Here is a 14,101-nt window from a genome sequence, read left to right as displayed (position 1 = left end):
AAAAAATTGATTCTGGTCCTGAATCAACTGAAAAATGCTCAAAAAAGACATGTTTTGCCCCCCAACAGTTGAGGAAAGTCCTTTTCTTCCTAGTTGTTACAGTTTTCCCATCTATCATTGCAGTGGTTTGATTAAAAGTTCAAAATTCAATGTTTAAATTTTAACCCAGCCTTTTGTGTTGACTTCATGGCTCATTTTGTAGCATTTAAGCCTATAATAGGATGCTATAGACCTGTTTTTATTTTTTATTTTTTTCGCCCTGTCGCTTCATATTTTTTCTGAAAAAATCCGAGAACCAACAAATTAAATTGGTGTGGCCTTAGGACAAACTTTAAAATAGTGCTGAAAATGCCTGCAGGGTTTTCAGGGAATGCGTATAGTACTTTTTTTATTATTCTGGCTACCGTAAGGATGTTTTTGACACCTTTTAGTTATGTTGTCATTGTGGAAGATGGATGGTGGTATTTTTAGATTTGAACTCCATAATGTAATATGATTATAGTGTTGTTGTTTTTCTGTCATAATGATTGATCATATACTTATTCTCATTAGAACAGAGATTGTTTGTCTGGATCAATATTGATTATTAAGATGATTCACGTCTTTACATCTAATATGACTAATATGATTGATGAAAGATGTTAAAACTTGCTCTTTTGACACAATCTACTCATACTACAAGTATGCAAGTGCATTAGTATCATTGAAAATTACCTGTACCTGCCAAATTTGATCTGCGCCACTCAGACTGGATCATACTGAAAAATTGTTCAGGAACCATGCATTGCTTGCCATTATTTTATACTTAGTTTCAATTGGTAACAGTCAATGCAGCAAATCCAAATCCACATACACCCACATTGTATAAACTAGAGTTCCACTATGTCATACCTTTGACAAATGATCTTCAGACAGCAATTCTAGCACTTTCTCATATATTATGGAAATAAGACCCTGATTTGCATAATTTATGACTGATGTTCTTGTCTCTTACCTAATTTTTTCGAGTGTCACAAGTATAAAATCCTCACCATTCAGCACTATGGCATCATGACATTTCACAAAATGTTTACTTTGCAGAAGGAAAACATATTCTTTTTGCTCTGTTTCTTCTTCTGTTCCAAACACATAAGGTCAATGACCTGGGCCAGACGTCTGTTACCATGGTAACTGGTGCTGTAGCAGACACCCTGTGGTATTGGGTTACATTATGTTGCAAGTTGCAGGACAGAGTTGGACTTGTGTCACAGTTGGACTTGTGTCACAACATGTATGGATGTGTTGACTCAGAATAAGACAGCAAGGCTGGACCATGTGAGGGCAAACATTTTAATTATGCATTTGCTTTGCAAATGTTACCTTCTAGTTAATTTGTCTATTATTCTGTTTTGCAGTTCTAGATCTCACCTGCTGCTGATGCTGACCGTGGAGGGACATGATAAGATCTCCAGCACCACGTCCTTCGGTACCCTGATGTTGGTGGACCTGGCCGGGTCAGAGAGGATCTCTAAAACTGAAGCCACTGGACAGAGACTGGTGGAGGCTGCAGCTATTAATAAATCTCTCACAGCACTCGGACAGGTGGGTTCAATGTAGTGAATAGAAACCTGATCTGAACTAAAACAAAGACTAAAAGACAATTTTCTTCAATATTTCTACTCAAAAACAAACTCCAAGTGTAGCAAAAATGGAAAACAAGGAAATAAGTTACTTTACAAAACAATTTAGCTTGCATATGAAAAAGAACTGTAGTTACAGTAACAATATTTAAATGTGCAAAATTAAGGATTAGTGATCACCAATTCCAGATCAAAATCGGTAGGTACTATGTACAACCAGACTTCCCCAAATAACTTACCAAAAATAGAATTGTTCAAACATATTATGACATCCAAGCACTACAATGTAAATGAAAAACTATGATCTAAATTTGTCCACACATGTTTCAAAAAGAGAGAAGAGATCTTGTAGATAGATCCTGTAGATAGAGACTTAGCACAGAAATGTAACATTTGCTAAGAAATGGCAGTAAATGTCAATATCAGACAGATTTCCTCATCCAGAATATTTTTGTTTTGCTGCCCTAAAATTGCATTAGAGTCATAACTAGCAAAAACTATGAACAATCGCTTCTCACCATGCAGTTACAAAATGATTTATGGTCAGCTGTATGACAAATAATGCCGGCTTCTGTATTTCAAAATCCATTTTGAACAGCTTTCCAAGGTCAGCCACCACCTTTTCTGATTCACAGTCCTTTTTACACTGAAAGGATCTGAAAGCTGGTCCTCAGGGTAGACCACTTAGATAAACAGCTTGAAAAAAACAATTTTTGCAAGAAACTGCTTGGAGCTATGTAATGCTTATCTGCGAGGTAGCACTCTGTACTTTGAAGTGCCCAAAGGACCAGGGCGTTATAGTTACACCTTTTCAAGGTCACCAGCTTCATTTTGTTGTTTATCAAACATAATCCTTTATACAGGAGTGGGCGTTTATTTCAATATCTTAGGCCACAACAATTTAATTTGTCGGTTCTCGGATTTGCAGAAAAAAAAAGATTTTAGTTCTGAATTAACTAAAAATGTTCATATTTTGCCCCCAATAGTTGAAGAAAGTCCTTTTCTTCCTTAGTTGTTACAGTTTTTCCATCTATTGATGCAGTGGTTTGATTAAAAGTTCAAAATTTATGGTTTGAATATTAGCCCAGCCTTTTGTGTTAACCTCATTGCTCCTATTGTACCATTTGGGGCTATAATAGGATTCCTAGACATGTTTTTATTTTAATTTTTTCGCACTGTCGTTTCATATTTTTTCTGAAAAAATCAGAGAACCAACAAATTAAATTGGTGTGGCCTTATCCCACCTCCTGCAATATTTCCGGGACACTATGCATAGCATAATTCACGATTTTTTCGCAGTTAGTGTACTGTTATATTCATGGTTTTTGCTTTGTCATTTCTTTACCTCAAACTTATAATACACCGACTTTCTTTTTGCTGCACCTGCCACCACCGCAAACGTAATTAGTTCTGCGAAAATGTCCATTTTTCTCAGACAGCGAAATTTTGCTACTGCAAACATAAAGTGATTTACAGTATCTACATGTAGCTGCGTATTCCTTTGTGTAATGGATGCAATTGTGAGACTTGATTTTGATGTTGAAATGGAAAAATATTTTCCCTATGGATTTCATATAAGTAAAGAAGACCACCATGTTGGAAATGCAGCGAAATTGGACCCAGGACATACATGTATATATATAATATATTATATATTATCAATGGTTTATTTCAATAACATTGTCACAAACATTGCAGCCAAAATGGCTGAATTGCGTCAGGACAATTACAATTCGAATAGACGTGATTACAAACATATTTACATGTAATATACGGATTAAAAAAGTGATGTACTTTTATTTGTGTATTATTATTATTGTGTATTTTTATGTGTTGAAAATTAGGCCAAAATGGCCTGAGCTGTAATTACTGGTTAAATAAATAAATTGAAATTGAATTGAGCCCTGCTACATGTAGTAGTGATATACTATGTAAACTATATAAAACATACTGTAATTACACCTCCCCTTCTTCTCTGTTGTCCCTCCCCAGGTGTTTCAGTCCCTACGGACCAATGCCCTCCATGTGCCTTACAGGAACTCCAAACTCACTCATCTGCTGCAACCTGCACTGGGAGGGGATGCAAAGGTTTGTAGCAGCTATTATGTTGTTTGTTTGTTTCGCATATTAAACAGGAAAACCACCTTTATGCGTAACACCAATTTTGTTTTGTTTGTTTCGCATAACCGGTAAACCGCCTTTAGGCGTAACACACCAGTTATGTACATGTACGCACTTGTACAAGCTGCGTAAGACCGGACTATAAGGTTTGAATCACTCACACCGGGAATTTGAAGGTCCCCTACTCTTTTCGATAAGTGCGTTGGTTTTTTTAAGGTGCATGCGGTGTGGCTCTTTCAAACACGGGACCTCCATTTATCGTCCTATCCGAGGGACGTCCCTAACCAAAGCTAGGTACTAATTTCCACCTGAGTGAAGTGAGGAAAGTCGTGTAAATTGCCTTTCCCAAGGGAACAAGATCTGTGACAAGGGTAGGATTCGAACCTGGGACCTCTTGGTCCTGAGCCGAACACACTACTGATACGCCACACAAACCCACATTGTAATATCACGCTCCTGGGCATTAGCCAGCACCCGTTTTCTCATCAATTTCAGGAACTTTTTGGCTCGTTACGGAATTCGAAAATTGCTGATTGAGTAGCTGTTGTGTTGTTTACAGCCACTTGTGTATGAGTTGTAAATGTAATTATTACAGGATTATTCATCATATCATATGATTTTCATAATCATGTTAGAAATCATAAACACTACACTCATGTATGCATTCATTTTCCTTACCTCCTACTAGTAGGCAATTGTATCATTGATGAATACATGTAAAATGTTTGATATCATAAGGGCTTGGTACATTTGCCTATTTAATGACTTTTCAGGATTACATTTAGAGATTAATGTGTACCCCAAGGATATTTAGAACAATCATAGAGAACAATAGAACAGTCACAATGACATATTAACATGTCTTCTGCTGTATTTGTGGGGTCGTGTGGCGCAGTCGGTAGCGCGTTCGGCTCACACCAGAGAGGTCGTGGGTTCGAACCCTGCCCATGTCATCGATCTTGTGCCCTTGGGAAAGGCACTTTACACGACTTTCCTCACTTCACTCAGGTGTAAATGAGTACCTAGCTTCGGCTAGGGACGTCCCTCGGATAGGACGAGAGCCACACCCCACGCACGTTAAAGAACCCACCGCACTTATCGAAAAGAGTAGGGGACCTTTCCCGGTGTGAGTGGTTCAAACCTTACAGTCTGGTCTCATGGTTGACATCTTTGAAAAGGTGATAGTCACCTGTTATGTCAATCCTTCCACAAATGTGGTAAATCGTCATAAAATAAAAAAATAAAATAAAAATAAATTTATGCTTACTAAAATGTTCAATAAAAAAATAGCTCCAAATTTGGGTGCACTAAGGTGCACATGCACCCAGTATTTTGAACCCTGTTCAGTGTCGTATCACATTAAAAATACTGTAATCTTTCCGACTTTTAATCTTGAAAATGTGGAATATTCAACGAGGCGGCAGTGAACACATTAAGTACATGTACTTCAGGTTTAAATCAACTGTGATTTGTTACAGTTAAACACCCACGGATTGCACTTGATGCTGTTACTCAAAGTATCCAGGCATAAAAGATCTTCAACTTGACACCTAAATGTTCTCTTGGGTGTTGTTCTGCAAGGGTTCTTTAAGACAGTGTCAAAGGCAGGAGAATAAGCTGGGTGATCAATCTGTTCAGGGGTACTGGGTCCTTTGTGTTCGCCTGTTCTCACTGGTGTCTCAGGTGGTGGTAGTTAATAGGGATTAGGTGGAAAAGTTGTGGCAGTTGTGGTGAGGTTTTACAATGAGGCAGATCTACTGAGAGTAATTCTTTAGGACATGGCAAGTAAGTTTTATGGATGACATCTCAGTAGTTTCCGCCGGTTTACATGGGAAAGTTGTAGCAGTTGTGGTGCCAAGTAATAGGCCACAGCAGACACAGGCATGGCAAGTAAATTTTATGGATGACATCCTCCGCAGACTCCAAATCTAATGCGATAGGGGAAAGAAATCCATAAAGTTTGGTTACAGTATTCATACTACAGCGGTTCTTCTCAATACGTTTTTAATGTTGCAACTGAGGTTGCCGTTCTTTTAATCTAAGAGAACAGTAACTGTTACTGGTTTTATCTCTCTTACATTATACCAGATAAATCTCAATTATACTAAGATGGAATAGGGGGAAGTATGTGACATATACATTGTACAAATCGATGTGGCAGTGCATTATAGGTGACAATTTAGTCTGTTTCGTGTGAAACAATTTTTATGCTTCACTTAGGCCAGAACAATTTGATTAGTTGGTTCTCTGATTTTTTCAGAAAAAACATGAAGCGACAGGGAAAAAAAACAGCCTAGGCATCCTACAGTAGCCCCAAATGTTACAATAGTAGGAATAAGTCAACATTCCAGGCTAGTTTGTAATTCAAACAATGGATTTTGAGTGTTTGAATCAAACCACTGCATTGTTAGGTAGAAAAACGAGCAAAATTATAAAGACAAGGACTTTCCTTAACAGCAGGGGCCAAAATATGACGAGCATTTTCGAGTTGATCCAGAATCTGAATTTTTTCTTTTCAAATAAAATAAACGAAGCAGGTGAATCCAGGAACCAATAATTTATTGATTAAAATAAAATTGTTTTAGAAGAATTACAGTACATTATTGCACAATTATATACACAATGTATATTATTATTAATAGCATATGTCAGTCAGGATTCCTATATTAACTTCCACTGGTAACTATCATCTAATTGAAATTAAGCACAACCTAGAGACAGTGTTTCCTAATAGAAACAGGAAACAAACTACCTAAAAGGAAAAGAATTCTGCCCATTAGTAAAAACAATTCTGCACCGAAGGGACCATGTACTACATTGTATGTATATAGGTGATTACTTAGAGTGGGATTTGATACTCAGGTGTAGTTTCTACGTTGATATTCATTGCCTTCTCTGGGTCCTTAGGCCACACCAATTTAATTACTTGGTCAACAGATTTTTCTAGAAAAATAATGGAGCAGGCGGGCAAAAAAAAAACTAAACATAAAAACAGGCCTAGGCATCCTACATGTATTATGGCCTAAAATGGTACGATAGGAGCCATGAAGTCAACACACCAGGCTGGTTCAAAATTTAAACAATGAATTGTGAACTTTTGATGATACCACTGCATTGAAAGATGGAATAACTGTAACAACTAGGAAGAAAAGGACTGTTTTCAACTGTTCAGGGCAAAATATGAGCATTTTGCAGTTGATTCTGAATAGGAAAAGGATGCCTATTAGTAAAAACAATTCTGAACCGAAGGGACCATGTACTATGTATATTTGATTACTTAGAGCAGGGCTCGAAATACCATAGTGCACCCAAAATTGGAGTTGTGCACCTAATTTTTGTTTGTGGGTGCATGAGTACGAATTTTTAGCATTTAGAAATGTATAATTATATAGTATACTGGATATTCTTGGTCTCTAAGTATTAGAAAAATTAATAATAAAATCTTTGTTGTAGTACTTGTTTCAGATTTTGAAGTTAGCTCAGAAGAGCAGCAGTAAGACCTGCAATTAGGTTTTGTTTCATATGGTGCACCCCAAAAAATTTTGTGCACCTAATTTTTTAGGTCCCAAAAATGAATTTCGAGCCCTGTTAGAGTGAGATTTAATACTCAGGTGTAGTTTCTATATTAATATTCATTGCCTTTGCTGGGTCCTTATGGGGTTTGTCTGGTAATAACTGTTCCATCCAGCCACTTAAATTGAGAAACAAGATTAGGAAAGCTGAGTTACTTTCAGTCCATGAGAGCGGCAGAAATGAGCAAGTGTTACTTGTAATTTTAATCCCCCAAGGTACCAGAGAAATTTCTCAAGATCCAAATAGGCAATTTAAAGTATAAAATTTAGATGGTAGTATATATAGTACACAATATCTCAAAATTTTTCTATCTTAAATAAAATGGGTCCCGTTCCACTCTGTGCAGAGCTTAGGAGTGGTGCCCATCTCCATTTTTGTAGCCCTTGGGCCACACAGTTGTGCATTTACTACAGCAGGTGGCTAGCCTGCATGGTGGTAGTGTTATATGTTTGACCTTCCCATACACTTTCCCATAGATGCTGATCAGCAGAGAAAGCAATATGTAACATTTTTAAAGTCTTTGGTATTCACGAGTTGCACATTCCCAGGATCCTTTGCGCCCAGGGTAGGTCACGTGGGCGTCAGGGTAGGGAAAGGTCTCGGTAAACCACGTGACTCATCCTCGGCTCTGGTCGGAAGAAGGTGCCCTAAGCGATATCTGGCCGATAGTAGGCTGGGAGCATTCACATTTTCACGTAGTGTGTTGAATCAACCCTATCCTATCCCATACCGATAGTCATGGAGCAAAAATTCGATGCCGCTTTGCCGTACGAACGCCGTACGAACGCCGTGAAAAACTACGTACCTCCCGCCGCCGGCAGTGGTGTCAGCCATTTTTTAAATTTCCGAGCGCTCGCGAACACTTCCGACTTCTTCCGACCAGAGCCGAGGATGAGTCACGTGGTTTACTGCGACCTTTCCCTACCCTGACGCCCATGTGACCTACCCTGGGCGCAAAGGATCCTGGGAATGTGCAACTCGTGAATGATCCGGCCGGGTTTGAACTCACGACCTCCCGGTTACTAAGGGACTGTACGATATTTACCGGGGGGGGGGAGGGCCGGTCGTCTGAGGGGGGAGGGCCTAGGAAAAAAAATTTGAGCCGGGGGAAGGGCCTAGGAAAAAATATTTAAATTTGGGGGAGGGCCTAGGTAAAAAATTTTTCCAAGGTCCCTTTAACTTTACAACGTTTTTATACACGTTCAAAACATGATTAAACGTCTGTCCATACATATCGTAGCGATTTGCAGGTCATAAGAATCGGCAAAATTTTACTTTCCAATAATATCCATCCCTATTATTATAATGTATTCGCCCAAATCTCCCACAGTCCCCTTCAAAATCTTGCATCTTCGCCAGAATCGGCGAAACTGGACTACACAGCCAAATTACATGGATTAAAATCGCGTAAACGACATTCGAAACGATACCGATCAAAAATGTAGGGAAGGCTTGTCTGAAGATTTTGAAAATTAATTTTCGCCGTTCAACGCACCCTTCCCAGTGGTGTGCGTGCGTGCGTCGGCAAAGGCCCCGCTGGTCCCGCCTCGCAGCTCGCTCGAACTTCTCGGCGTGGATGTCGGATGTCGACGGATTAATTTGGTATTTTTATTAAACCAAGGACTATTTTAACATTTATATCTATGTCCCTCCAAAGTTAATTGAAAACAACACGTAACTTGGCAATATTGTTCCCCTGTTTGTAATAAAATTGACGCGGAAGACGCGGACGAAAGGTATGCTAGATAGAGGATTATTTCGATTACACTGACTGACCGTAACGTTACTGACTTTAAATTTATAGTTCGACGTACCAGCGAAATTTGTGCTGCCAAATTTGCCCCTCAACATGCAAAACATGGGTTGAATTTCAAAATTTTTCCGGGGGGACATCCCCCCCCCCAAAAAAAGCCGGGCCTACTCGGGCTCTAGTGGCGCCTGCGGCGCGATAGCTCGCGCCTTCGGCGCTTCATGTGGGGAAAATTTTCAATCAAAATCTCGTCATCCCCATACGAAATTTCACTCTCTATGATTCACGCCGGGGGGAGGGCCTAGGAAAAATTTTTTGAGCCGGGGGGAGGGCCTAGGAAAAATTTTTTTGACCTGGGGGAGGGCCTAGGAAAAATTTTTTTTACGCTACCCCCGGACGACCGGCCCCCCCTCCCCGGTAAATATCGTAGTCCCTAAGTGGTTACCCAGTTGAGCACTCTCCGATTATCTTCATCAGCCAAACAAATAAATCAATATCTCCAGATTTGTTCAGAAGTGCACTAAACATGATCATGTTTGGTTAAACAAGAAAATACACAGCTCACATATTTATTAACAGTCATTCTCTGAGACTCAGATCATTGTGTTTCACCAGAACTAAGAAACAACATTACATGATCACATTGCAACTGCACACTATACTTTTTCCTGAGCATGTCAGCAGAACAAACTGTGCCTGCACAAAACCCATAATTGTGCATAGTACTTTGGCAGAACGTTTCGAAAAGATATCATCTGCAAGGGGCATATCGACCATTCAAACATTCAACGAAAACCTAGAAAAAACGGGATTTGTGCAGGCGCAGTATGTTTTGTTGACATGCTCATTTTCCCTCCTTTCCTCTTAGATTAGAGATAGTGTGCATGCTATCTGCACTGGTACTGCTGTCATTGCTTTACTGATATCTCATTTATCAGGATCATCTTTTGTCAGTCTGGAGGTTTTCTGATATAGATACTGTCAAAGTTGTGACAATGTGAAACATCTAAGCACTACCAGTATCTTATCTTCTAACCAATACATGTTTGGTGTCAAAATGCTGTTACAGGGAAAGGGTAAATGCTTTCGTTGAACCAATGAGTGTGGCTTCATGTGTGTAATGGTCTGTGTGTTTGGCTCCAAAACAAGAGGTCCTTGGTTCGATTCCCTGACATGCCCAATGTTATAACGTTGTGCCTTTGGAAAAGGCACTTTACAAAACTTTCCTCGCTTGTGTAAAATGAGTACCTAGCTTTAGTTAAGGACGTCCCTCGGATAGGACGTTAAATGGAGGTCCCGTGTCGAAAGCAATATATATATTATTGTTAGTTCTTGCTGATTTCTGTGCAGATGTAAAGAAAGAAAGAATTAGAAGAGGCATTATGTATTACAATGCTGAACTTTATTCCAACACAAGGCTACCATTGCCACCTTCATCAGGATAAGTAATGATCAGTCACTTTCGAACATAACCCACGAAAGTTACGGACACGTTACCTATTCACTAGAGACGAAAATTTGATCCTATGCTGAAATAAAGTTCAGCATCGCAGTGTGATTACTACTGACACAGATGAACTTCCATGGTTAAGAAAGATGTGTTGTTGTGTTTTGCAGGCCTGTCTGTTTGTGATGGTGAGTCCTGATGAGAAGAACGTGTCAGAGACCATCAGTACCCTCACCTTCGGCTCCAACGCCAGACAGGTGTCGCTCGGAAAGGCCGAGAGGAACATCACCAAAGGTGGCAAGAAGAAATAATTATTATAAGAATGTCATCACTTCCGTCCAGATATAAATGTGATAAGGCCACACCAATCTAAGTAACTGGTTCTTGAAATTGCCTGCTTCAAAGTTTTTAGGTTCTGAATTAACTCCAAAATGGTCATATTTTGCCCCCAACAGTTGAAGAAAGTCCTTGTTTACATTGCTGTTGCAGTTTTTTTTTTCATCTATCAATGCAAAAGTTCAAAATTCATTGTTTGAATTAGATATTATATATGATGATGATATATGATTGATTTCATGGTTCCTAATGTAGCTTTGGGGGCTTTTTCATACTTTTTGGAAAAAAAATCGGAGAACCAACAAATTAGATTGGTATGGCCTAAACGTGAATAACCTGTGTGTGCTTTCTGTAAAATGATTTGTTAATTTTGCAAATGTATTTTTTTGTACATGGATGTTTGGCCATGATTTTTTTCCTTGCAGAACTTTAAAGTCTTCCAATGCAATTTCGGGGCAGCAAAACTTAATTTTCAAAATCAAATTTTCTGGTCATTCTTTTAATGTAGCAAGTTGAATCAACCCTATCCCATGGCATATCGATATCTGTGAGGCAAAAATGTGATGTCGCTGAAAATGGTTGCTTGTTTGAATCGTAGTCTAGTCCTAGCTACACACATGTATTTATGGGTGGTACCCAAAATAATAAAGAGACCCCTCATGTAGATTGTGCACATGCCTCATGATCAAATGTTTCGAGTATGAAATTATGACGAAAATGTGTTAAGAAATGGCAGTAAACGTCAATATCAGACAGATTTCCTCTTCCTGAATATTTTTGTTTTGCTGCCCCAAAATTGCATTGGATGCCCTTAAGGCCACACCAATTTAATTTCTTGGTTAACGGATTCGCCGGCTTCATTTTTTCTGAGCTGAAAATAGAAATAAAAACTCAGAGTCAACTGCAAAATGCTCATATTTTGCCCTGAACAGTTGAAAAAAGTCCTTTTCTTCCTAGTTGTTACAGTTATTCCATCTTTCAATGCAATGGTATCATTAAAAGTTCAAAATTCATTGTTTACATTTTGAACCAGCCTGGTGTGTTGACTTCATGGCTCCTATCGTACCATTTTGGGCCATAATAGGATGCCTAGGCCTGTTTTTATTTTTATTTATTTTTTGCCCGCCCGCTCCATTAATTTTATTATTATTTTTCTAAAAAAGTCCGTTAACCAAGAAATTAAATTGGTGTGGCCTAACCATGCATTTTCTCTGCTCTGCATTATAATCCATCGTAGAACAGAAATAAGAAAAAAACACAAGAAAGAAAATAAGATTAGTGTTGTCTTTCAAGTTACTTGTAAATTGTATTTTGTTTGGTTACCAGAGTATAATTTTTCGCTGTTTTGTTGTTTTGTGTGTGTGATCTTTTTAAAATGTTTATAAACTGCACTATGGAGTATTTTAAGAAAGAAAAGTCCATATATATATTTTTTCATCACCCTTAGTCACATATTAGATTTGTGTGTAAAATAAAACAAAACTTTTATTGTGAAGAATTGTGCATAAAATCAATAAAAATTAAAATTTATTGTAAATGACTGACGACTGTCATATTAAGCATTGTGCATGCTAAAATATGAAGACATATATTTGTAAATATTGTGTGTTTTGTATATCAGGTTTGTGACAACAGTTGTAAATTTTGATGTGTTTTATAAAAAGGATTTATTGAAAACTTACTTTTATTGGTGAAGAAATTGATGAAAAGATTTTGTCATCTTAGCCATGTACGTATGTGTGTTGTCTTATAACATTATGTTAAACATGCTATGAAGCACTCCGATGTTGCAATACTTTTATGTAGGCAATAAAGAATATTTGTCTCAAAAGTTGTCCTTCCTTTTGTGAGATCTGCTTTTATTCTAAATTTGTATCAGGCAAAAAACACAGTTGCTTAATATATGCTTATCAGTATTCCGAATGATTGTTAGGCCACACCAAGTAAATTTTATGGATGACGTCCGCGCGCACATTGATTTTGGCCTGTTCCTAGAAAAAAAAAAGAAATTCCGCTTCCTGTAACTATGACCAAAGAGTCACGACAGTGCTGCAAATCGTTAGATTGACGTGAAACGCGAAATGGGTAAAGAGCACATGCTTTGTTTCTGCAGGCCTGCAAAAATGTGATGAAAGAAACAGGACAGGACGACGACTGCTGTTCCACCTGATTTATTGCTGTTTTGATGATGAATAAAAGACTTCTTGCTTGTTAGTCTGTGTCACTTCATTCAATTTGTGTCCTAACACTTGTCGTCTCTTAGTATATTTCTAATCTAGGCATCTTGTTTTTTAGGGCCCTTCTTGTTTTTTTTCGCCCTCTCGCATTAGATATAGGGTCTCCAAAGGACGTCAGCCATAAAATTTACTTTTGGTGTGGCCTTATGATTAAAAACAAGGAAAGTAAAGTACACACCGTAGAGGCTAGTGGTATACATGTAAGGTAATCTGATTAATATGTGGATGACATCCGTGCGCGCATGAATTTTCGCCCGTTTTTCCAAACAAAAAGTTTTCGACCATACTCTCAATCGTACAAAGCAACTGCAAAATGAGCAAATATATGCCGTAAATTGTGAAGAGAAAGAAAAAAACCGCCAAAACGATACTAATGTCTGAGAATTCCAGAGGAAAAGAAAAAAAAATGTGAAAAAAAAGAAAACTATACAAAAGTAACATTTGCAAAGTAAATAAAATGTAAAATAAAAAGAAAATGATCCATAATGTTTACCTTCGCATATGGTCTGCTGTTAATTCGTACTAAAATACAATGTACATTCATATATATGGTCAGACAGGAGTCTTAATCCCTCCTACTATAAGATTGCAACATTTTGTAACCCAACACCAGTTACCATAGTGACAAACGTCAACAAATCAGGTCATTGGCCAGGTCAGAGGTTAGTGTTTGGAGAAGAAGAGGAAGAGGAAACTGAGCAAAAACAATATGTTTTCCTTCGGTAAAAATAATGAAGAGTGTGCTATTCACTATACCATACCACGGTGACCAATGGTTACAGGAGACCAATAGAGACTTCCATTGCCCCACAGAATTTGCTTGGAATATTAATAAAAGGCTAGGGTCGGTCGTTTTTGCTAGGGTCGGTCGTTTTTGCTAGGGTCGGCCGGGAAACAGGAAACACAACTTTTTACCTACGCCTTAACACGATATAGGAGTGTCAGAGACGCTCCATCTACTATGTAACAGACTGTTTCATGCATGAGAATTATGACCATTCTTCTACGTTATCACTGT

The 14,101-nt window shown here is 38.2% G+C and overlaps 1 protein-coding gene across 1 annotated transcript in view; it reads left to right on the top strand.

Annotated features, from left to right (window-relative positions):
- LOC109476805 (kinesin-like protein klp-3) overlaps positions 1–10,844 on the top strand; it is a 46,398-nt gene extending 35,554 nt beyond the window's left edge. Inside the window, exons 18-20 of the mRNA XM_019777828.1 lie at positions 1,395–1,581; positions 3,612–3,707; positions 10,681–10,844. Of these exons, the coding sequence (XP_019633387.1) occupies positions 1,395–1,581; positions 3,612–3,707; positions 10,681–10,821 (424 nt within the window). The 3' untranslated portion in view covers positions 10,822–10,844. The remainder of the gene's footprint in view (positions 1–1,394; positions 1,582–3,611; positions 3,708–10,680) is intronic.
- Positions 10,845–14,101: the final 3,257 nt, after the last annotated feature.

Source organism: Branchiostoma belcheri, unplaced genomic scaffold (assembly GCF_001625305.1).
Source record: "Branchiostoma belcheri isolate BF01 breed outbred unplaced genomic scaffold, Haploidv18h27 scaffold39, whole genome shotgun sequence".
In the NCBI taxonomy this organism is placed as follows: Eukaryota; Metazoa; Chordata; class Leptocardii; order Amphioxiformes; family Branchiostomatidae; genus Branchiostoma; species Branchiostoma belcheri.
Note: the sequence above shows the minus strand (reverse complement) of the source record. Positions and strands in the feature narration are given on the sequence as shown.